At 39.5% G+C, this 26,480-nt stretch overlaps 1 protein-coding gene across 1 annotated transcript in view; it reads right to left on the reverse strand.

Moving 5' to 3' along the window:
* fsip1 (fibrous sheath interacting protein 1) overlaps nt 1-26,480 on the reverse strand; it is a 104,233-nt gene that overhangs the window by 14,026 nt on the left and 63,727 nt on the right. Inside the window, exon 9 of the mRNA XM_060933960.1 lies at nt 9,638-9,763. Within this exon, the coding sequence (XP_060789943.1) occupies nt 9,638-9,763 (126 nt within the window). The remainder of the gene's footprint in view (nt 1-9,637; nt 9,764-26,480) is intronic.

The raw sequence follows: 26,480 nt of genomic DNA on the forward strand, positions 1-26,480 counted from the left end.
AGGCCATGCTCGAAATGGGCATCGTCGAGGAGTCCCACAGTGACTGAAGCAGCCTGGTGGTCTTGGTTCCCAAGGCCGACGGGTCGGTCCGGTTCTGTGTGGACTATAGAAAAGTCAACGCGATGTCTAAATTCAATGCGTACCCAATGCCTCATATTGACAAGTTGCTGGATCGACTAGGCACGGCTCGCTTTTACTTGACACTGGATTTGACAAAGGGTTATTGGCAGATCCCCTTGACTCCACTATCCTGAGAAAAAACGGCCTTTTCCACACCATTTGGCTTACACCAATTTGTCACACTTCCTTTTGGGCTGTTTGGGGCACCCGCTATGTTCCAGCAGCTTATGGACAGGGTCCTTCGCCCCCACGCCATCTATGTGGCCGCATACTTAGACGACATCATAATCTATAGTAATGACTGGCCGCGGCATCTGCAACACCTGAGGGCCGTCCTTGGGTCACTGAGGCGAGCGGGTCTCACAGCCAACCCGAAGAAGTGTGCGATTGGGCGGGTGGAAGTACGGTATCTGGGCTTCCACTTGGGCAATAGACAGGTGTGTCCCCAAATTAATAAGACAGCAGCGATTGCGGCCTGCCCGAGGCCCAAGACCAAAAAGGGGGTGAGACAGTTCCTGGGGCTGGCTGGCTACTATCGTAGGTTTATACCTAATTATTCGGACGTCACCAGCCCGCTGACTGATCTGACTAAAAAGGGGGCACCAGATCCGGTCCAGTGGACGGAGCAATGCCAGCGGGCTTTCTCTGAGGTGAAGGCTGCACTGTGTGGGGGGCCACTGTTACACTCCCCTGACTTTTCTCTCCCCTTTATGTTGCAGATGAACACGTCGGACAGAGGGCTGGGGGCTGTTCTGTCCCAGGAGGTGGAGGGGGAGGATCGCCCCGTGCTGTACATCAGCAGGAAGCTGTCGGTGCATGAGGGGCCTTACAGCACGATAGAGAAAGAGTGCCTAGCCATCAAGTGGGTGGTCCTCGCCCTCCGCTACTACCTGCTGGGATGCCCTTTCACCCTCTGTTCGGACCACGCGCCCCTCCAGTGTCTCCACCGCATAAAGGATGCCAACACGTGGATCACCCGTTGGTATCTGGCACTCCAGCCCTTTAACTTCAAGGTGATCCACAGGCCGGGGGCACAGATGGTCGTGGCAGACTTCCTCTTCCGTCAAGGGGGGGGGAGCCGGTTGCAGGCTGGACGGCTGCCCGGCCTGAGTCGGGCGGTGGGGGTATGTGGCAGCGGGGGCGTCGGTCTGTGACCGGAGGGCGGAGTCAGGGAAGGTAAGTGGCAGAATCACTGCACCTGATGTCTGTTAACATGTGTTTGTGTGTCTTCCCCAGTGACCGCGCCCTATATAAGGAGAGAGAGAGCAGAGGAAGGGAGCTCTCTCCCCAACCAGATGACTGATGTGTGTGTGCGTCTGTGGTACTGGGAGATTGTGGAAGCTGAAAAGCGGAAAATAAAGAGTTTTGAAAACTCAGTTCTGGCCTGCCATACTTCTGTGCTCCACCCACCCGCTCAAAGTCTTACAAGTACATTATTTGATTCATAGAAATTGTTCGTAGTTCCTATCCTAGGGAACTAGGATGAAGGATGTGTTTTTGATAGACACTCCAAAGCACTTCAATAAGTTGCCCTGGATAAGGTCATTTGCTACATGCAAAAAACATCTACATGTAAAAAAAACCCCAAACAAACAAACAAACAAACAAACAAACAAAAAACCCACTTTTTTTTTTTTTTTACCTTTTCCTATGCCCAACATTTCAGCCAAGTTTCAACTGCTTTTGTGCAGTTTTTGAGTTTTGGGGAATTTTGCTGAAACCTGACAAGCAACAGCCCATGAGCTTCATGGATCTATTCTGTAAAGTTCAACGTTAAAGTAAAAAAAAAAAAACCTTGCACATATGAGATTTCTTTCCTTTTTTCCATCTGGCAGGATCCCTGGCTCTGAAGCTGGCATGGTTTTGTTGGCTTTAGTAGCAATAAGATAGTATGTGGCAATAGAAGCAAAAATGTTCCACCAACGTGCTTAATCACAGGAAATATATGACCTGCTGTATTTTGCATCCAACATTATGCTTTACGTTTAGACCAAACGTCTCAGATTTACTCTCATCAGACCATAAAATCCTTTTCCAAGAAAAAAAAAATCCTCAGATTTTCCAGTATGCCCTTTCTCAGAAGTGCCTTCCTTCTGGCCACGCTCTGATAGGGGCTGGATCTGTGAAGAGCTAATTCTATTGTTGAGATCTGCACAGGTTCTCCCATTTCAGCAAGTGAACTCTGTAACCCCTTCAGTGTCATATCTGGCCATTTGGGCACTTCTAGGATAATCACCCTTCTTGCACTCAGTTTTGGTAGTGTCTGGGTTGTGTAATTTTTTTTCTGCTTTGTCATAATGTATTTCACAGTGCTTCTAGTAATGCACAAAGTTTTGCCAGTGTTTTAATAACTTTCTCCATCTTTTTTCCTCTTAAAAAACTTCATCTTGAAACTTCGCAGGCATTTCAGTGGTCTTCATGACAGCAGGACTGATCTGATCTGCCATATTAGATGTGTGACTTCCCCATAATTAGACATATTTATTGTGCAAGCATACAATTGGTATACGTTAATTTAAAATGAACAAAGAAGTACCATGTTTAATTTAGTGTGAGCTCTTGAAAATTAAGGGTAATAAATACTAGTCGTAATTCACTTCAATTCACGTATTTCTATAGAGAGTCACTTCAAAATAAGCAGAAAAAGAATGGGGGTGGGGGGGGGGGATACATTCTGGAGGCACTGCATTTTCTGTGTCTAAATGGATTTATGATTTGAAGCCAAAGGTTGCCTTTGAACCATAATGCTTGCTGACAACTGTACATGGGGGATTCATAATGTAATGGGCAGCCTTCTGATGGAAATTGTTACATCCAATGATTGCTTTGCATGATCACATAACAGCCAGCAAAATGAGAGAATTTTATAAGCCCAGGTGCACCTATTGTGTAAGCATGCTTTCCTTATAATGATTCCGTATTCCAGGAAGATAATGTCCCAATGCATACTGTACAAAGTAACTGAATGGGTTTAAGAACAGCAGGATGAAGTCAAGGGTAGTCCTACTTTTATTGGGTCGTTGAGAAAACGCTTACATGGCTCTATACGGCTACATGGTTCTGTTATTTTGATTAACCCCTTTATATGTGAAAACGTCCCCAGATTTCTCGCTTTTTTTTTTTTACAAAACTGAAGTTGAACATTCCATGTTGTGTGTTGTGGCATAAAACATTATGGCTATGATGTACAGCTTTGAAGATACTGACTACAAATAAATCACAGATATGTTATTCATGGTAACATTCTTTCATGATGTCTTCATGTTACTTAAGATGTCTAATCAGACAGGTTTTGTACATGGATGAATGTTCACAATAAATACTGATTATCAAGTTTCAGATAACTTTAAAGGCAAGTTCTAACAGTATACCTTAGTATCACATGATTTGACTGACAGATTTCACTGTTAAATAAAAGCAGCAGGTTCCCAGATCTAGTCCAGCTGAAAAATCCAAATGCATCATGAATAACGTGTGCTTAAGTGTGAATATATAACTAACTGGAATGGACAAGGCTTTTGGCACTCTGCGTGTGATTTTAGGACTATAGGATAATGCTAAACTGCGCTGTAGTGGTTTAGTTAGCTTTAACTGCACAGTACATCATAATGAACCAAATCATCAACATCGCTCATAAAACCTGTATGGGTGGGATGGGACACCCAGATTGTTTCAAGCCAAGTGAACAGACTGAGTGGACTGTAAGCAATGCATATTTAAGAAGTTCAGATAGTGTGACAAATTGCATAATATACCTGCAAACAAATACTGAAGGCATTAATATTCCTTTGCAACCTGTAAATCTGATATATAATTAGAGTCCATGTTTGTGGCTGTTTTCTCAAGCTTGACCTTAGAATAAACTACAGCCATTTTCCACAATAAGACTGGCCGCAATAGAGAAAAGTGCAATTCCTGTAAACAAATTGAATGCTTAACCATTTAGGTTAACCAATGCTGAGATGGAAGAGAGGGTTTACCGGCTTCCCATTATTGGAAAAACTTCTAATTCGATCTATATTTAAGGTTTACATACTATGTTACAATAGATATAACAGGATGTCCTCATGTACTTAGCCATACAGTGCCTTGCAAAAGTATTCATACCCCTTGAACTTTTTCACATTTTTCCACCTTACAACCACGAACTTAAAAGTTTTTTATTGAGATTTTATGTGATAGACCAACACAGAGTAGCACATAATTGTGAAGTGAAATGAAAATGATAAATGGTCTTTAAAATTTTAAACAAATAAAAATCTGAAAAATGTGGTGTGCATTAGTATTCAGCCCCCTGTCCTCTGATACTTCTAAATACAATCCAGTGCAATCAATTGCCTTCAGAAGTCATCTAATGAGTTAATAGAGTCCTACTGTTTGTAATTTACTCTCAGCATAAATACACTTGTTCTGTGAAGGCCTCAGTGGTTTGTCAGAGAACACTGAAGAACAAACAGCATCATGAAGACCAAAGAACTCACCAGACAGGTCAGGGATAAAGTTCTGGAGAAGTTTAAAGCAGGGTTAGGTTATAAAAAAAAATCCCAAGCTCTGAACATCTCAAGAAGCACTGTTCAATCCATCATTCAAAAATGGAAAAAGTATGGCACAACTGCAAACCTACCAAGACATGGCCGTCCACCTAAACTGACAGAGCGAGCAAGGAGAGCACTGGTCAGAGAAGCAGCCAAGAGGCCCATGAGGAGCTCCTGTTTCTCAACAAATGCATGAGAGAACTATTGAAATATTCAAAAACAATGTTCCTCAAAGAAAGATAGCAAAAGATTTGGATATTTCACCCTCTATGGTGCATCTACATTTCAAGCAATCTGGAGAAATTTGCGTCCAGATGTGCTGTGGTCTTTTCTGGGCTCAGAGGCATCTGGACTGGACTGCACACAATGGAAATATGTATTCCAGTCAGATTAATCAGATTATTTTCAAATGATTGTGTTCAGTTTTAATTTCAACATACTGTCCCAGATCTTTCTGATTTGGGGTTGTAGAATATATCAGAATAAATACTTAAATACTTGACTAAATTGCTCAGTGTTTCTGCTTTAGATTGTCTGACTGTTGTGTTATTTTCTTAAAAAAAAAAGTCAACTATCTTGCAGTAATTCTGTTTTCTTTCTATCAGTACTTACCAGCTGGCAAAAATTATCAACTCGCTTGACCTGCTGGGCATGTATTTTGGTGGACCCAACTGGATTTTTCAGCAGGGGAAAAAAAAAATCTACAAATGTCTTTCCAGTGATTATTTTAAGAAACCTTTAATTTATTATGCAGTTTAGCATTTATGTTTTTCTGTTGTGTATGTTGCAGGTTTTTCAAAACTATTATTCAAAGGTGTCCTGAAAATTACTGATGATTGCAAATACTGAACAAATTCTAATACTTTATTGTTTAAAAACAAACATGACCAGTTGGTTCTAACCCAAAGATGAAAATGAGCATAGGCTGCAAACAGGTAAAGGGTCAACCTCTGGCATTTGCCCATAATCGAGCATTAGGGCTTATTCTGAGGCCACATCATACTAGCTCTGTGTCTTCTCCACCCCACTCAAATTCTTCTGCATCTGTCCCTGCTTGTGAAGAAGGAAAAAAACACTGAAAGTAGGCTTTAAATCTTGTTTAGTAAGAGAAATTTTGTCTGACAGTTCTTATAATACAGGGTCATTAGAAGGATATTGTGCCTGTTCCTGGAATTGACTGCTGGAGTCCTGCAATAAGTTTACAATTTAGCCCTGCAATTTTCTGCTCCCTTCCTGGACAAGAATATTTTCACTTTTTTCATACTTTTATTCTTTTGCTTAACAAACAAACAACCAAGTGGTTTCACATCCCTACAACCACCAAGGTACACAACAAATGCTTGTCAAAAAAGGAAAATCCTGACACTGAGTAACAGTGTCTACTTTCTACATTACAGCAGAGGCACAAAGCAAACTGTTGAAGTGCTAGACATTGCCAGGATTGGCTGGCTCCTGTGTAACCAGGCAGAAAACAGAAGGCTTTTGGGAGCAGCTCTTGAGAAAGCCCTGTCTTGGCGAACATGAATAAGTGGAACAGCAGTAATGCTATAAAATTAATCCATGCTTTTGAGTCTCATGTTCTTCTCCTGTTTGGCTATTATATTTGAAACATTTTTATAAAAAGATTTTTATTGTTATTATTGGATTGTATTGCCAATAAGTTGTTCAGATTAACTTTTAAAGGCTGTGCAAATAAACCCCTAAACTAAGAACAATCCCATGCTGATTCAAGTTCATATTATGCTAATGTAGCAATATACAAGCTGCATCAATATGACCTAAGATATCATTCACCTTAACCATGTAAGTGAACACATTTACAACAACCCATCGAAAAATTTGGCTGGATACAGTGTCTTGCAAAAGTATTCATCCCCCTTGGTATTTGCCCTGTTTTGTCACATTACAAGCTGGAATTAAAATGGATTTTTGGTTGGTTAGCACCATTTGATTTACACAGCACGCCGACCACATTAAAGATGAAATTTGCTTTTTATTGTGACACAAACAATAATTAAGATGAAAAAAAAACAGAAATCTGAAGTGTGCATAGGTATTCACCCCCAAAGTCAATACTTTGTAGAGCCACCTTTTGCTGCAATTACAGCTGCAAGTCTCTTGGGGTATGTCTCTATTAGCTTAACACATCGAGCCACTGGGATTTTTGCCCATTCCTCAAGGCAAAACTGCTCCAACTCCTTCAAGTCAGATGGGCTGTGTTGGTGTCCAGCAATCTTCAAGTTATGCCACAGATTCTCAATTGGATTGAGGTTTGGGCTTTGATTAGGCCATTCCAAAACATTTACAGTAAATGTTTCCCTTTAAACCACTCCAGTGTAGCTTTAGCAGTATGTTTAGGGTCATTGTCCTGTTGGAACACGAACCTTTGTCCCAGTCTCAAACTTCTGGCCGACTCAAACAGGTTTTTCTCCAGAATTGCCCTGTATTTAGTGCCATCCATCTTTCCTTCAGTCCTGACCAGCTTTCCTGTCCTTGCAGATGAAAAACATCCCCACAACATGATGCTCCCACCATCATGCTTCACTGTAGGAATGGTATTCTCAGGGTGATAGGAAGTGTTGAATATGTGCTACACATGGCGTTTCCCATGATGGCCAAAAAGTTCAATTTTAGTCTCATTTGACCAGAGAATCTTCTTCCATGTGTTTGAGGAGTCTGCCACATACTGATGGGCAAACACCAAACATGTTTTCTTATTTTTTTCTTTAAGCAATAGCTTTTTTATGGCCACTCTTCCATAAAGCCCCACTCTGTGAAGTGTATGGCTTAAAGTGGTCCTATGGATAGATACTCCCATCTCTGCTGTGGATCTTTGAAGCTCCTTCAGTGTTTTCTTTGGTGTCTTTGTTGCATCTCTGATTAATGCCCTCCTTGCCTGGTCTGTGAGTTTTGGTGGGTGGCCTTTTCTTGCCAGGTTTATAGTGGTGCCATGTTCTTTCCATTTTGCTGTAATGGGTTTAATGGTGCTCTGTGGGATAATCAACATTTGGGATTTTTTTTTTAATAACCCAACCCTGATCTATACTTCTCCACAACTTTGTCTCTGACCTGTTTGGAGGCTCCTTGGTTTTCATTTTGCTTGCTTAGTAGTGTTACACACTGTAAAAAATGTCCGTAGAATTAACAGTGAATTTATGTAAAATCATGACATAAAAAACTGTAAATACAAAAACAATGAAGCAGTGTGTAATTTACATCAATATACTGTAAAACTCCTAACCAAATACCACTGTTAATTTAACAGTAAGAATATGTTGAATTGATCATATTTTTTGTAGAATTTACAAATTGTTGTAGTTTAAACACAAACTGTAATGCTAAAACAGAATGTGATAGATAAAATTACATCATTGCCCTGTTAAAAAAATAAAAAAATTTCAGTAGAGGCTCTCCGGCACATTTCGTAAAACTCTAAATTAAATAAAATATCTGTCTAGTAGATCATTGCTTGTAACCATCATTTTGGAGCCACAAAAACCAATAATCGAGAACACTCGCAATTCATTCCTAGATGCTTTTTTATTGTACAATGAATATCCGTAAAATTAACAGTTATGTATTGATTATTGTACATTGAATACCTGTAAAATTTACATTTAGTTATCATTAATTGTACATGGAATCCCAGTGAAATGTACAAGTTATTCTGTAATGTTGTTTACATTTCACTGTATTTTTAACAGGATTATTCTGGCAACCACAGCTGCCAGTATTTTTTCCGTAAAAACAACGGATTTTTTTTTACAGTGCAGAGTCCGGGTCCTTCCAGGACAGGTTGATTTATACAGACATCATGTGACAGATCATGTGATACTTTGATTGCACACAGGTGGATCAACTAATTATATGACTTATGAAGTGAATTGTTTGGACCAGCTCTTATTTAGGGTTTTCATATGAAAGGGGGTGAATACTTATGCACACTTCAGATTTCTGTTCTTTTATTTTCATATTAATTATTGTTTGTGTCACAATAAAACAACAATTTGCACCTTTAAAGTGATAGGCATGTTGTGTAAATCAAATGCTGCTCCCCCCCCCAAAAAAAAAAACAAAAAACATTTTAATTCCAGCTGGTAATGTGACAAAACAGGACAAACACCAAAGGGGATGAATACTTTTGCAAGACACTGTATATGGGGTATGTATAGGGATGTATGATTTTTTTTTCGAGGTTAAAAAAAACCAACCCAGAATCATTATCATTCTCACTTGTGGAATTTGAGTCACAAATGTCCAACAGACATGCACCAACCAGAATGTTCCAACCAGTGAGACATGACAATTTAAGTTTTGTGAGTTAACAAAAACTCATTTCAAAGCAAAGACACTGAATTCACATCATGACAGAGAATGGATGGAATTTACAGCAATAGCTATTAAAGTTAGCATTTTAAGTCTGCTATGTGCTTAACGTGATAATTTTCATGCAAGTTTGCAAGTTTCATAAGACGTGCATTGTGCATTATTTATTTACAAATCTTTATAAGAGATATGAAGCTCAATCTGTGCAACCACAATTGTTTGATAAGCACAACGTAGCAAAGAAAACCTTCAACAGAGCGAAAGTGTTTTTTTGGTAGGGTATTTTGATGATACCTCCTCATACTTTGAAAACTTGATATGCTAAATTTTCATTTTGATTTGGATAGATAAAATGCATTACCCTTAGTAGTATAGTATCTGGTGTTAATTAGGGCCTTCCCACCTTCCCAGCATTTCCACTTAGTGGTGAAACATGTCTAGACAGTACTGACCTGTAAATTAAGGCTAAGTGTATGATGACATGGCTCAGATTATATAAAAAGGAAAAACCTACATGTGCATTTTGTCTTCAGTTGCACTCAATGAAATATATACCTTCAGCATTACATTCATCACATGTTTACAGTGCAAGTGTTTGGTACGACTCTGTGTGTGTTTCCCCTAGTTTGATTGAAGCACTGCCTCTTTGAACTCACATCTGGGTGTTGTCTCTGTGTGAGGAGCCGCAGCTGCTGTTGGATTTCATGCAGACACTCCTCTTGCTCTCTTGACTCCTTCATGTCCCGCAGGATCCTCTCGCCCAGTTCTCCAGCCCTTTTGTCCTGACATTCCACAGAAGAAAAAACTTTGTTAACATTCATGGGCAGGTTATATGAGCTAAACTTTTACAAAATATTAGAAATTGCCTGACTGCTAGGAAGGAAGCTACAGTGGTGCTTGAAAGTTTGTGAACCTGTTAGAATTTTCCATATTTCTGCATAAATATGACCTAAAACATCATCAGATTTTCACACAAGTCCTAAAAGTTGATAAAGAGAATCAAGTTAAACAAATCAGACAAAAATAGTATACTTGGTAATTTATTTATTGAGGAAAATGATCCGATATTCCATATCCATGAGTGGCAAAAGTATGTGAACCTCTAGGATTAGCAGTTAATTTGAAGGTGAAATTAGAGTTAGGTGTTTTCAATCAATGGGATGACAATCAGGTGTGAGTGGGCACCCTGTTTTATTTAAAGAACAGGGACCTATCAAAGTCTGATCTTCACAACACGTTTGTGGAAGTGTATCATGGCATGAACAAAGGAGATTTCTGAGGACCTCAGAAAAAGCGTTGTTGATGCTCATCAGGCTGGAAAAGGTTACAAAACCATCTCTAAAGAGTTTGGACTCCACCAATACACAGTCAAACAGACTGTGTACAAATGGAGGAAATTCAAGACCATTGTTACCCTCCCCAGGAGTGGTCAACCAACAAAGATCACTCCAAGAGCAAGGCGTGTAATAATCCGTGAAGTCACAAAGGACCCCAAGGGAACTTCTAAGCAACTGAAGGCCTCTCTCACATTGGCTAATGTTAATGTTCATGAGTCCACCATCAGGGGAACACTGAACAACAATGGTGTGCATGGCAGGGTTGCAAGGAGAAAGCCACTGCTCTCCAAAAAGAACATTGCTACTCGTCTGCAGTTTGCTAAAGATCACGCGGACAGGCCAGAAGGCTATTGGAACAATATTTTGTGGACGGATGAGACCAAAATCGAACTTTTTGGTTTAAATAAGAAGCGTTATGTTTGGAGAAAGGAAAACACTGCATTCCAGCATAAGAACCTTATCCCATCTGTGAAACATGGTGGTGGTAGTATCATGGTTTGGGCCGTTTTGCTGCATCTGGGCCAGGACGGCTTGCCATCATTGAAGGAACAATGAATTCTGAATTATACCAGCAAATTCTAAAGGAAAATGTCAGGACACCTGTCCATGAACTAAATCTCAAGAGAAGGTGGGTCATGCAGCAAGACAACGACCCTAAAGCACAAAAGTTGTTCTACCAAAGAATGGTTAAAGAAGAATAAAGTTAATGCTTTGGAATGGCCAAGTCAAAGTCCTGACCTTAATCCAATCGAAATGTTGTGGAAGGACCTGAAGCAAGCAGTTCCTGTAAGGAAACCCACCAACATCCCAGAGTTGAAGCTGTTCTGTATGGAAGAATGGGCTAAAATTCCTCCAAGCCGGTGTGCAGGACTGATCAACAGTTACCAGAAATGTTTGGTTGCAGTTATTACTGCACAAGGGGGTCATACCAGATAAGCAAAAGGTTCACATACTTTTGCCACTCACAGATATGTAATATCGGATCATTTTCCTCAATAAATAAATGACAGAGTATAATATTTTTGTCTCATTTGTTCAACTGGATTCTCTTTATCTACTTTTAGGACTTGTGTAAAAATCTGATGATGTTTTAGGTCAAATTTATGCAGAAATATAGAAAATTCTAAAGGGTTCACAAACTTTCAAGCACCACTGTATGCAGAAATATAGAAAATTCTAAAGGGTTCACAAACTTTCAAGCACTACTGTATGGCCTAATGATTAGAGAAGCAGTTTTGGGACCAAAAGGTTGCTGATTCAAATCCCTGGACCAGCAGGAATGGCTGAAGTGACATTGAGCAAGGCACCTTATCCCCATCTGCTACTCTGGGTATATTGTATGTTGCTCTGGGTAAGAGTGTCTGCTAAAATGCTTGTAATGTAATACTCAATTATAATTCTATGCAGAATATGTATAATTCTTTGATTTTTAAGAAATCAAAATGTTGCAGAACCCAACTATATAGCATGTTCATGACAACAATTTTTCAAAAAAGTGTTTTCTACAATCAAATGATAGTCAGGATCAAGTGATTGTCCTGTTTAGTTTACTTGCTATCGGACAGAGTTGGTATGAAATATTCAGAGAAATCTAGAGAACATGCAGTCGCAGAACAGGAGTTCCATCCATCCATTATTTGTAGCTGCTTATCCTGTTCTACAGGGTCGCAGGCAAGCTGGAGCCTATCCCAGCTGACAATGGGTGAGAGGCAGGGTATACCCTGGACAAGTCACCAGGTTATCACAGGGCTGGCACAGAGACAACAACCATTCACACCTACAGTCAATTTAGAGCCACCAATTAACATAACCTGCATGTCTTTGGACTGTGGGGGAAACCCACACAGACATGGGGAGAACATGCAAACTCCACACAGAAAGGCCCTCGTCGGCCACTGGACTCGAACCCAGGACCTTCTTGTTGTGAGGCAACAGTGCTAACCACTACACCACCGTGCCGCCCAGAACAGGAGTTAAGTTTCTGTATTAGTAGCCATATGAGGTTAAACCCAGTGTCTGCCGAGAGGAACAAGTGCCTTCACCCTTAACTGCTCAGGATTGGTTTTCCTTGCAAGTCACTTTGGTTGAAAATGTATAAATATAAATGTTAATATAGATTAGGTTTATTTACAAAGTAGCATACATATAGTCCCCTACAAAAGTACTGGAATGGCAAGGACAATTCTTTTGTTTTTGTTATACACTGAAGACGTTTGAGGTTGAAATAAAAAGATGAATTATGAGACAATAGATCAGAATTTCAGCTTCCATTTCCTCATTTACATCTAGATGTGTTAAAAACTTAGAGCATGGCATCTTTCATTTTGTTTGGTGATCATAAATATGGAATATGTAATTGACCAGTGTTTCTTGTTGCACAGGTGTGCACTGTTAGGTTGACTGTATAAATAATTAATATATCTGAATGTCTGCTCTTGGTTTGAGCCCTGAGTTTCACCTGTAAAGACTGTGTTTGTTGTTGAAAAGGATAAACCAACATGAAGACCAGAGAGCTGCCTATGGGAGAAAAGGAAGTATTTTAAAGCTGACAAAAGAGGGAAAATCAATCAGAGCTATTGCACAAGCATTGGGCATCGCAGATATAACAATTTGTCATGTACTGAAAAGGAAAGAAGCCAGTGGTATACTAACAACCAGACATCGAAAAGGTAATCCAAGGAAAATAACAACAGTTGATAACAGAAACCTTGTGATAGTTGTGAACAAAACCCAAAAACAACAGTCAGTTATGTCACTAACAACCTCCACATGACAGGGGTGAAGGCATCACAATCCATAGAGAAGAGTTATAGAGACCATACCACAAGATGCAAACCACTCATAAGCAGTAAGTATAGGAAGGCCAGATTGGAATTCACTCAGAAATATAGAGATGAGTCACAAAAGTTCTGGAATCAAGATTAACCTCCACTAAAATGATGGACTGGCTAAAGTGTGGAGAAAGAAAGGATCTGCTCATGATCCAAAACATACACGCTCATCGGTCAAGTATGGTGATGGCAGTGTCATGGCTTGGACTTGCATGGCTGCTTCTGAAATGGGCTCACTAATCTTTACTGATGATGTAACTCATGATGGTTGGAGCAGAATTAATTCAGGAGTCTACAGAACCATTCTATCTGCCAATTTACAGAGAAATGCATCCAATTTTATTGGGAGGAACTTCATCATGCAGCAAGACAATGACACAAAACATGCTGCCAACACAACAAAGGACTTCATCGGGGGCGAGTGGAAGTTTTAGACTGACTAAGTCAATCTACGCAGAACCTTTATTTTTAAATACATTTCTGAGTGGATAGTATCTCCATCCTTGAGTCTTGTATGCTGCATAAATGGGAATTAAAAAAATATTTTTGAGAGTTAAAATTGACTGCAAAGCTGGCATTCGAGCTGCCCCGCTGAGCCAGCCAGCCCTGAGTGCGTGACGTCACAGCAGGAACCAGTTTTAAGGCCGAGGCCTTTGACAACTATAGACCAAAGCCAGACTCGGCAGGCGAGAGTGGTTGCAATGGCCTCTTCGTTTAGGTTTATTGGAGATTCTTCAGATTCCTCAGATAGTAATACACCTGACTGTGATAGTCCTGAAATTGGAGTGTGTGTACATGCTACTGCTATACACGTAGAACCGTATCAGTTCGAATCATCGGAAAGTGAATCTCATAGTAACACGTTGGACACAGAGGTCCCCAAGCATACTTGCCAACCCTCCTGATTTCGGCGGGAGACTCCCGATTTTAGCCTCCGCCTCCCGATCGTATTTGTTAAAAATTGGATAATCTCCCGGTTTTGGGAAATCCCTACCGCCAAATTAAAAATACTCCCGATTATGTCCAATCTGAATCGTATGAGAAACACTGCTGACATCAACTGATTTTTAACCAATCAATGAACAGAACGACAGTCACTTCTGTAATGTAGGATTCACCCAGGCTGTCCGACATTTTTTACAAGCAGTCATTCATCATGGCCACTAAACCAAATACCAAACGGCAAAAATATGAATGCAAATACCAGGTTGCATGGGAGAATGAATTTCCACGGATAAGCAAATATTCGACCAGCCAGACCAACGCATTTTGCAAGGTAAGACTACAAAGCGATTAATTTATCCCAATTATTCAATTGTGATTCAATTATCCCAATCTTATGGTGGGGTAAAAGCAGATAAATTACACATTTTTCAAAACTACAATAGGTCATTCACACCCTTTTATGTAAATTCTTAATGTTCTTATTTTTTAATTAAAAATAGTTGATCATTTGTACGTGTATGTAACAAGTACTTATGAGACATTGAAATTAACTTAAGATTTATATTATGTTTTGTATTTTTTTGTAGTAAGAAGTATAATTAAATTGCATATACAGTAGGATCTGCACCTCTGTATAAATGAAATATATTTATCATATTGAAATGTTTTTAATTCTTGAGAATTTCTTTTTGCAGTTGTGTCGCAGAAATTTTAGCATCAGCCATGGTGGAAAAAAATTATGCCAAAAATGATACAAACTGTACAACTTCTAAAGTGTTTAGTGAAATTTTGCATGACAGAATTTGTTTGATGAGTGTATTTGAAGTGTGTGGTAGTGTCTTAGTGCTATTTTGAATTTATGTTTGAAAGTTTTAAGTGAAAGTTTACAAGTGAAATTATAAACATTCTTCTATAGCATCACTTGTGTTATTTTCTGTGGGTCTCTGTATGTATACAATATTCAGGCATGAGATTTTTCAGCTAAAAATCTGATTTAAGACTTCCCTTTCATTGTTATTATATTAAAATTCAAGACAAGAGTATTATTTCAGATTTTTTACTCTGAGCTCTCTCATGCCTGATACATGAATCCCATAACCTATAGTAACTGATTGAACAATATCAACAATTCAAAAACTCTTTAATTGTATAAATTTCAAATAGTTTGCAATTAATTGGAATCCACTGTTTTTATCGTTTCAACCGCACATCATACCCTGGTCCAATTGAAAAGGTCGTTCACGCACTTTTCTCCCCCATGAGAATTTTGAAAAGTTGGCAAGTATGCCCAAGTGATTATGCATTTCACCTCCTGAAGAGGAGACTGAAGGGAGAAACCCCTCAAAACAAGCACCAACTCAAAGAAACTACAGTGCAAGTCTGGAAAAGCATCACAAAATTAGAATGAAACAGTTTGTTGATATCAGTGGGACACCGGATTGATGAAGTTACTGCAAGCAAGGGATATGCAATTAAATATTAAGTGTCATTTACTTTAATTCACTTTAGGATTTTCTGTTCCTGTACTTTTACCCACTTGGTGGTCTACCACCAAAGGTGCCGTGTTCTAAGTTGTTTACCACATCTAGATGTAAATATCAGGAAATGAAATTCCGATCTATCGTCTAATATTCATCTTTTGATCTCAAACCCAAATCTTTTCAGTGTATAGCAAACACAAAAGAGTTGGCCTTGCCATTCCAATACTTACAGAGGGGACTGCACATCATCTTACAAACCGCTTCATAATTTAAGACAGAAAAAGTAAAACAAGCTGTTCTGATTATTAAAAGATCTTATGTGCAGGCTGTGCTCTTTCACTATCCCTGGAGTGTTAATTGGAAGTGCTGATTTAAAAAAGGTTTTAAAAATAAACCAACAACATTTATATGTATCCAAAATGAATAAGTAAACAGTGAAATCACTCTGTTTATTTAGCTTGCTGTAATGTAGTGTTTCTTATCCAACACCCACAATTAAAGAGGCCTTGTGGCATTTCATTGTCTCATAAAGCAAGGCTAGAGTGTCTAAATTTAAACCCTAACCTAAAATTTACAGGGATTCTACACAGAGCCACTGTAACATGCAATATATACGTCATAAAAATTTTCCCATGTTCACACAGAGGCCATGCGACATCAAGACTACATTTACAAAAGAAAAAAGAAAGAAAGAAAGAAAAGAAAAAACAAGTAAACTTACATTTAGCAGCATGTAGAAAACTCATTCTTATTGTTAATTCATTGATTTGTGTAGTAATGCTTTGGCAATTCACAATCTTTCTGAATAGAGGTTTTTAAGTAACACAAAACCCTCAAGTTCAACCCTTTAACTTTAGCCAGACCTCTTTTAGTTCTTCTAAATTCCCTGCAAAAATCATAACTTGGCAAGTGGAAAGACCTTGAATATTGTCAACGTTAGCTAGTATTTCCTATTAGAAGAAGCCTTTATTTTGTCACATGTCCACTCAAGCACAGTGAAATTCCTCCTCTGCATTTAACCCATCTATGGTAAAGCAGTGAACACACACATGCACACAAGTGAGCAATGAGCACACACACATACCCAGAGCAGTGGGCAGCTATGGTACAGCACCCAGGGAGCAGTTAGGGGTTAGGTGCCTTGCTCAAGGGCACTTCAGCCATGATACAGAAGGAGGGGAAAGTGCTGTTCATACTACAGTCCTGGGAATCAAACTGGCAATGCTTTGGGCCTAAGGCTGCTTCTCTAACCTTCAGGCCATGGTTGCCCCTTAGATGATTAAAATAAACCAAATATAACATTACTAAGCCTATATTCCCTCCCCCCAAATTTCAAGCTGAATCCTTGGTCTAATGGTTAGAGAAGCAGCTTTGGGAACAAAATGTTGTTGGTTCGCTTCCCTAGACCAGCAGGAATGGCTGAAGTGCCCTTGAGCAAGGCAACTGCTCTGTATGTTGCCATCTGGGGATGTTGTATGGTGCTCTGGATAAGAGTATCTGCTAAATGCCTGTAATGTAAATAGTCTTGTTCTATTGGCAGATACGTTTCCTAATTTTTAGTTTTAAATTTAAAAAGAAGCAAAATTATCCTCCAAGAATAAGAACAGTTAAAAATGTCTAGCAATGGGTTTAATAATCTTATATTTGGTCTATTGTAATCTTATAGTAGGAAATACTAGATGAGGCTGATGTTGTTACAGCTGCGTTTCACTGAAAAAGGTCAGAGTGAACTGTGACAAGCACTACCCTTAGAGCTCCAGTTATGTGTTTATTAGCTGTACACTGATAACCATCTTTTTATCATTAAGATTTTGAAGATGCATGTTTCAAATGACCTTCTTACCAAAATTAAAACCAGGCAGAACACAGGATCTAGTGTTCAGAAGATTGTGAGCTTACATCTTAACCCTCATCCTACCATGCTATTTTACACCTTAATCTTACCATGTGGGGTCCGTTTGGACCCCAATACTTTTCTTTAAAATTAAAGCTTATAAAGACAAAATCAACAGATAAGTTTTGTTCAGAACATCTTGTATTAATAACAGCAATACACTAAAGGGCCCAAGGCATAAAGAACACACTTAACCTTCATCCTACCAGCCAATTTTACATACACAAACTACCAGGCGGGGTCCGTATGGACCCCAGGAGGGAATACCTTGAAATCAATGCAGTAAGAACCAATTCAATGCAGCAAACAGACATAACTTTATTGAAGAACAAAATCCACTATGGCTGAATATCAATGATGTATTATAAATGCAATAACATTGCAATAATATTGCAATAACTAGCATACATGTAGCAAATTATAGCGCCACAAAAAAAATTGGCATTATATACATGATTTTTGCAGCTCATGCAGCTGTAAAACATTCTGGATTACAACTTAGGTCTTTTCTTACAGAATTTAAAACAAAAAAGTAATTGTAAAATAATTTAGGGCTTTTGTTTTGCAGCCTGTGCTTATTGCAGCAGTGGGGTCCACACGGACCCCAAGAAGGAATGCCTTGGTAGTTTCATTATGGAACATAAAAGAAATAAAAGAAGTTAACTTTCAGTGTGCTATTCAATTATAAAATGAAAGACAGATAAACTTTACTCTGGGATCCGGTTGGACCCCAGTAACAAATTAATTATACCTTCACAATGCAAAAAGCTGATCTTCCGGTGCTTTAGTGTTTTAATTAAGACATAAATTCTGACAAATTCATAAAACGGTGAGGCAGTATGTCACATATTTTTAAAATGGCAAACAAACATATAGGTGCGGGGTCCAGATGGACCCCACTTGGTAGGATGAAGGTTAAGACCACTAGAAAGCAACTTTTGGATCATTGAGTGATCCATAATTGCTTAGCACTAGATTTACGTTGTATTCTGTCTCATTTGTAATTCAGTTCAGCTAAGAGCATTGACCAAGTGAATCAAACATCGGCTTTAGATTCGAGTTTCTCCAGGAGCCAAATGCAGGTCCCAGATTCCAAAATGTGGTGTATAATATACTGCAAACAACCATATAACCGCAGTGTTTCACTTAGTTTTACTACTCACACATGCACTGTAACAGACAGATGGATTCAAATAAGAGCACTTCAAAGTAAGTTCCTGTTGCTTTTCCCCCTGAGTGTAACACAGAGTAAATTCGAACAGTGTCTGTTTGATTCTGCATCATGTTAAGAGGAGATAACACATTGTTAACATCCCTTTCAAGTTGGGTCTCAGCTGCTATGTGTTACATCAGTGTCATGATCCAAGACTCCAAATCAAATAGATTCAATCTACTACATTTACCAAAATAAATAAAATAAAATAAAATAAAATAAAATAAAATAAAATAAAATAAAATAAAATAAAATAAAATAAACATCTATCCATCCCAGCCATGTAAAGGAATAAAACACAACAGGGCATGCTGTCATAGGAAAAGGATCAATGACAGCATGGTGTGATGCCTTTACCACCTTTTCTTTTTAAATTTTCTTAGAACAGAATCCTGAAGTGTCTTATTCAACTTATATGACATCAATTACAATTTGTAATATTATACCAATGGTTTTTTTATTTATTAAAGCATGACATAATAATTTTGAGATTATACCAGTGATTACAGTTTTATTACCTCGTTGGAGGTAGTTTTGTTGGATGTTTTTTCCTTCCGTTTGTTTGTTTGTTTGTTTGTTTACCTTTTCCCAACATAACTCAAAAAATTGTAAATGGATTTTAATGAAATTTTGAGGAAATGTGGGCCATGGGCCAAGGAGCAATTGATTACATTTTGATGCAAATCTGGATATGTCTGTAGATCCAGGATCCAGATATGTATGCAGATCCAAGATTTTTTTTGTCTGTTCGCAGCATATCTCAAAAAGTAGTGAACGGATTTTGATGAAATTTGGTGTACAGCTTTAGTATTATTCTAGGTTCAAGCAATTTGATTTTGATAATATGTGGCTTGGTGGAGATATGCACTCTACTGAGTGCCCTTCTTGTTTATTAAAGATCACCAGCTCATGCTTTTAATCCACTTACTGTATAATTACACCTAATATTGTGGAACATTGGTTCCCAATATCATTTACATTGCAGACGCTATAAACAGTCGCATACCAGTCTTATGCAACTTGTTACTGAGAAACTGTAAAGTGCAAAGACCTCTGTCTTGTTCAGTGGCCAAAAACTTAAAGGAATAGCCTTACTGTTGTCTGTTACAAAGCGCTGACACTGGAGACTCCTTCCATATAATATGTTAAATAAAGTTTCTCACAGAATGCTTCACCAAACCAATGGCTTTTAAAAAAAATAATAATAGCGTATTTTTAAAAATCTGTTCATTATTGCTTTTAGATTATGTGAAACGTATTCCATATAAGTCCCTGCAAGTTGTTACTTAAATAATATTGGCTGGTGTTGAGTGGTATATCAGATATATTCCATTCAGCTAGCATGATATGGAATAAGTTGAAGATGAGTTCAATATCATGCTAGCTGAATGGAATATATCTGATATACCATGAAAAAAACATTATTATTATTATTATTATTATTATTATTATACACTCTGGGCGGCATGGTGGTGTAGTGGTTATCGCTGTCGCCTCACAGCAAGAAGGTCCGGGTTTGAGCCCCGGGGCCGGCCTTTCTGTGTGGAGTTTGCATGTTCTCCCTGTGTCCGCGTGGGTTTCCTCCGGGTGCTCCGGTTTCCCCCACAGTCCAAAGACATGCAGGTTAGGTTAACTGGTGACTCTAAATTGACCGTAGGTGTGAATGTAAGTGTGAATGGTTGTCTGTGTCTGTGTCAGCCCTGTGATGACCTGGCGACTTGTCCAGGGTGTACCCCGCCTTTCGCCCGTAGTCAGCTGGGATAGGCTCCAGCTTGCCTGCGACCCTGTAGAACAGGATAAAGCGGCTAGAGATAATGAGATGAGATGAGATAATACACTCTCTTGATATCAGCATTCTCAAAGGCCAACGCTAGCTTACCCATGAGTTGGCGCAGTCAGTGCATCAGTAAAGTAACCTTCCAGCCGGTGTAGTATTCATCAGTAGTGTTAGCAAATGCTAATAAAGCAGTCGAGCCAATGCTATCGAGAGCAAGTAGCACAGGTTAACGACCAAGGAACCAAGATTTCTGTTTCCAGACTCTTCTTCCACGCACATTTGCCACAGTAGTTTTCACTCAGACTTACGTATTCATTTCCCTATGTAATTTACTTAGTTACTTTTAAAATCGACAGCTACACACAATGGAGCTACCTGGCACCCTGTTGCTAATCCCGTGCAAAATCCTTTGCCCTGTCGCTTTTTTGGTGTATCTGGCTAAGGTTTGGCTGAGCTGAAGTCTCAGCTCTAATAGTAATGGTTTGCCACTGCTTGTAAATATGCGTGAAGGATATCTAATGAAGATTTGGTAGCCTTTCGGGTGTTCAACACGTCTTTCTCTTTCCTGGTGAACAAAGAAATGCTTCTGCGCATGTGTAGGAGAAAACTTTCTCATTGGATTTTTGCATCAGCTCCAACGTGTGATGTCATGTTGTCTTGACAACCATGCAATATAGTAAACCATATTCAATGCTCATTCTTCATTACGTAGAGTGACATAATACACATAGGATAAGCAATATGCTAACAATATTACATGCTCTCAAACCAAATGAATCAAACCCACTAGAAGGGAATAGAATACGTGTTTTTATTCCATCGAAAAAGTGTCCTGTATGTATAATATACTGTATAATATCGTATCAGAGCAAATGCATTAAATATAAACCTGTGATTTGCCTTGAAGCTGGCAGTCCTGTTCTGTACAGCTGTTGTAATCGAAGAATACTGGATAAAATTAATCAACACTTTCTTAACTAACAGAATCAAGAATTCAAAAGCACTGAATTTTCCAGATTTCTAGAGTTTGCGTACACTTTAGTGAGTGTAGCTTGATTTGAGTATGCAGTTAGCTATAAAGATCTAGGGGATGAAAAAATAATAAATAAAACTCATAAAGATCCAGCGATTTATTTGTATAAGTCACATTTTATATAGGTTTATACTGTAAATGCAAATGTTTTTGCTGCAGAGTTTGCATAATTTTATGTTGTACAAACAATTTCTAATAAATGTTTTAACAGTTGAGAAACTTAGTGAAGGACCACTGCAACTGGAGAACAAATAAATATTTTTAAAAGGTACCTGTGGCAAAAAATAAACATAGGCTAGAAATATTACACATTTTGCACAAATGCATTTTGACTACCCTGTACAGTCACACTGTGCTGCATAAAGCAGTGCTTTACAATTCTTTTATATTCCTGTTCACTCAAGGGCACAGCCATTTTGACATTTTGTGGGCGGAGTCAGACGGAGTATCGTAAATAGGTTTCCTGTATCTTAATTGGCTCGCTGATCCTGACACCGTGATGTAGCTGGATGTACAAAACATTGTTGAAAAATCGCAGAGGGTAAAGTCTATGGTTGCAAAAATAATAAACGTGATAATAAGGGAAAGTGTTTTTTTTTTCTGTGTTCCATTGCTGACAACGAGCAACGTAACCGACTTGCTAAACAGTGGCTACACAACTTGGGAACAGGTCATACTTTAGAAACACTCTCCTTCGGTAGAAATTCTGTTGTTTGCGAAAACCATTTTGAGCCCGATTGCTTTGAAAGGAATCTACAGGCCGAGCTTTTGGGCTACACAGGTCGCATTAGACTCAAACCTGATGCTGTGCCAACAATATTCCAACACCATCCATGGAAAAGGGATTCAGGCCATGCAAGCCGATTAGCTAGAATAGTACAGACATTCAAAACTAATATACATATTTAGGCACTGCCTAAAATCAGAGCTCCTGATGAGTACAAAATGTGTTAGTAAATAATCCCATGTTATTTTTTTAAGCAAATTAAAAATAAGTGCTGGATTAAAAACCCCTCTATCTTACATAAATAAAGATACAAATTTCATTGCCTGGTGGTCAAGTGTTGTCCGGTTCGCAGCACCTAACTCCGCTCTGTTATAAACTCACACTCGGCTTCAAGCTGTCACTAACCTATATTTAGATGATATAAAACTACTGTGGTACATTGGATGTCTATACCTGTATTCACACAGGTAATAAATAAATAGGCTTTATAGCTAGTACAGACACACATACAGTGGGGAAAATAATTATTTGATCCCCTGCTGATTTTGTAAGTTTGCCCGGTTACAAAGAAATGAGCAGTCTATAATTTTTTATGGTACTTTTATTTTAGCAGATAGAGACAGAATATCAACAAAATGTCCAGAAAAAAACACATATAAAGGTTATAAATTCATTTGTATTTGATCAAGTGAAGTAAGTATTTGGTCCCTAAGCAAAACATGACTTAGTACTTGGTGGAGAAACCCTTGTTGGCAAGCACAGAAGTCAGACATTTCTTGTAGTTGGTCACCAGGTTTGCACACATCTTAGGAGGGATTTTGGTCCACTCCTCTTTACAGATCCTCTCCAAATTCTGAAGGTTTCGAGGCTGTCGCTTGGCAACTCAAAGTTTCAGCTCTCTCCACAAATTTTCTATAAGATTAAGGTCTGGAGACTGGCTAGGCCACTCCATGACCTTAATGTGCTTCTTCTTGAGCCACTCCTTTGTTGCCTTGGCCATATGTTTTGGGTCGCTGTCATTGTGGAAGACCCATCCATGACGTATCTTCAGTGCTCTGACTGAGGCCAAGTTTACATTAGACCGTATCTGTCTCGTTTTCTTCGCGGATGCACTGTCCGTTTACATTAAAATGCCTGGAAACGCCGGGAAACGGGAATCCGCCAGGGTCCACGTATTCAATCCAGATCGTGTCAGCTCCGGTGCTGTGTAAACATTGAGATACGCGGATACGCTGTGCTGAGCTCTAGCTGGCGTCGTCATTGGACAACGTCACTGTGACATCCACCTTCCTGATTCGCTGGCGTTGGTCATGTGACGCGACTGCTGAAAAACGGCGCGGACTTCCGCCTTGTATCACCTTTCATTAAAGAGTATAAAAGTATGAAAATACTGCAAATACTGATGCAAATACTGCCCATTGTGTAGTTATGATTGTCTTTAGGCTTGCCATCCTTCCACTTGCAAGTGGTAAGTGATATGCGCTGGGATCACACACACAGCGGCTCAGTCCCGAATCACTGGTTGTGCACTTCACTCGCGCGCTCTGCGAGCTGCACAAGGCCGGAGTGCGCACCCTCCAGAGGGCACTCGCTGTTCAGGGCGGAGTGATTTGGAGCGCAGGATGCCTGCGGAGCCGAGCGTATCCGTGTATTGGTGTTGCTGTGTGCACGCAAATCGTGTATTGGTGTTGCTGTGTGCACACTAATCGTTTTAAAAACGTTAATCTGATGATCCGCTGATACGGTCTAATGTAAACATGGGCTGAGGCTACATCCACACGACAACGGCAACGAGATGTTATTTAAAAATATATCGCGTCCAAATGGGCAACGATCAATAAAATATCAGGTCCATATGGCAACGCAACGCTTGCTGAAAACGATGCAATACACATGCCACACCTCTAGGGGTGCTGTAAGACGGTCCCTTCGGAGACACCAGAACAATAGAAGAAGTAAGGACGCATGCGCATAAACTATTATGCGCGAGACTTCATATTAGCCACAAAGTCAGGAAAATCTGTTCGTAAAATTACATTATAATGACCAAATACAATGAAAAGTATTTTTCCAGTCTCACCTGTGAAAGGTAATCCCATGTGATCTCATTTGGACGGCAAACCTGTTGGTACAGTTAAACGCAGCTAATCTTTATTCTCCGCTTTGACCTATCCAATATGGCGGCGAGGATGATGTATGATTCTAAGCGGAAGGCGGCGTCTTTAATGGTCCGGAATAAATTGAATACTACACGTTGATGGATTAATTTGCTCCTCTACGCCCTTTTTGAGGAATGTATTGTCGGACTTAAACCAACATCTGAAGAGGTGAGATCGCTCCTTTTTTTCCCTATTTTTGCTGGCAGGATTGACGCTGCCCTAAGGGCAGAGTCTCTCTCTCTCTCTCTCTCTCTCTCTCTCACTTTGCACCATTACACAATAAATATTCACAGTGAAAATATTTTGTAAGCGCATTTCATGAACCAAGTTATAGGATTTGTTGACAACTCGCATCGCATCGCAATGAGAAGATCATTGGCACTACTGGTGTTAAGAATCAGACCATTTCATAAATGAATATTTTGCTGTAGAGCTGCAGTGTTTGTACAATTGCATGTTTTTGCTTCGCTATTACTGTCACTATTCTGCTTCTTGCATTACTACTGTGAACTAACACTGAACATAATAATAATAATAATAATAATAATAATAATATCCAAGCTCGTGTTTCACTCTCACTAGTGCTCTGTAAGGCTTTTTCCTGGTGATATCCTGGTGATATTCGTTACACTTCTACCCGGCGTGAAGCACTCAGTCATGTGGTTGTGACGTCATCGTAAACAAATCCGTTCTACTCATCCAGACGACTTCACAATGGCAACGTTGCCAGATCTTTCCACTCTGGAACCCGTTCTCAAAAAGATTGCGTTTTGGGCACCCAAAACGCCGGTGCCGTGTGGCCGCCAGGCCTAAACGATAAGCAATTGTATCGGAGTCACCTGAATCCGTTGCCGTGTGGACAGGGCCTGAGGGAAGGTGGTTCCCTTTCAAGATCTTACGGTGCATGGCCCCGTCCATCGGCCCCTCAATGCAGTGAAGTCATCCTGTACCCTTAGCAAAGAAACAGCCCCAAAGCATAATGTTTCCACCTCCGTGCTTGACGGTGGGGATGGTGTTCTTGGGATTGTATTCAGCATTTCTCTCCCTCCAAGCACGACGAGTTGAGTTGATGCCAAAGAGTTCCATTTTGGTCTCATCTGACCACATCACCTTCTCCCAAGCCTTCTCTGAATCATTTAGGTGCTCACTGGGAAACTTCAGATGGGCCTGTACATGTGCCTTCTTGAGCAGGGGAACCTTGCGGGCACTGCAGGATTTCAATCCATTACGGCGTAGTATGTTACCAATGGTTTTCTTGGTGACTATGGTCCCAGCTGCCTTGAGATCATTAACAAGTTCCTCCCGTGTAGTTCTGGGCTGATCCCTCACCCTTCTCATGATCATCCTTACCCCATGAGGCGAGATCTTGCATGGAGCTCCAGGCCAAGGACTGGATGGTCATTTTGTATTTCTTCCATTTTCTAATAATTGCACTAACAGTTGTCTCCTTCTCACCGAGGTTCTTGCTGATGGTCTTGCAGCCCATTCCAGCCTTGTGCAGGTCTACAATCTTGTCCCTGATGTCCTTTGAAAGTTCTTTGGTTTTGCCCATGGTGGTGGACAGGTTGGAAGAGGTTGATTCTGTTGACAGGTGTCTTTTATAACCATAGCGAGTAGAAATTAGGAGTACTTTCTGAAAGTGACAGACTAATCTGTGTGCCTCATGGACACATACAGTAACCGGTCTGTGGGAGCCAGAATTCTTGCTGGTTTGTAGGGATCAAATACTTATTTCATTCGATCAAATGCAAATGAATTCATAACCTTTATATAATGTGGTTTTTTTTCTGGACTTTTTTGTTGATATTCTGTCTCTATCTGCTAAAATAAAAGTACCATAAAAATTATAGACCGCTCATTTCTTTGTAACCGGGCAAACTTACAAAATCAGCAGGGGATCAAATAATTATTTCCCCCACTATATATACATAAACATGCGCACACACTGAGTCAAAGATGGTGCTTGACTACCCATGTTACTGTTTCTAAAATTACTGACTGCAGTTTTAAGGGAACTCCATCTATTGCAAACAAAATAGATCAGGATCAGTTATGACATTTTTACTAGCTACAAATATTAAGCTCTGTGGGTTATGGGAGTA

Source organism: Neoarius graeffei, chromosome 11 (assembly GCF_027579695.1).
Source record: "Neoarius graeffei isolate fNeoGra1 chromosome 11, fNeoGra1.pri, whole genome shotgun sequence".
Classification (NCBI taxonomy): domain Eukaryota; kingdom Metazoa; phylum Chordata; class Actinopteri; order Siluriformes; family Ariidae; genus Neoarius; species Neoarius graeffei.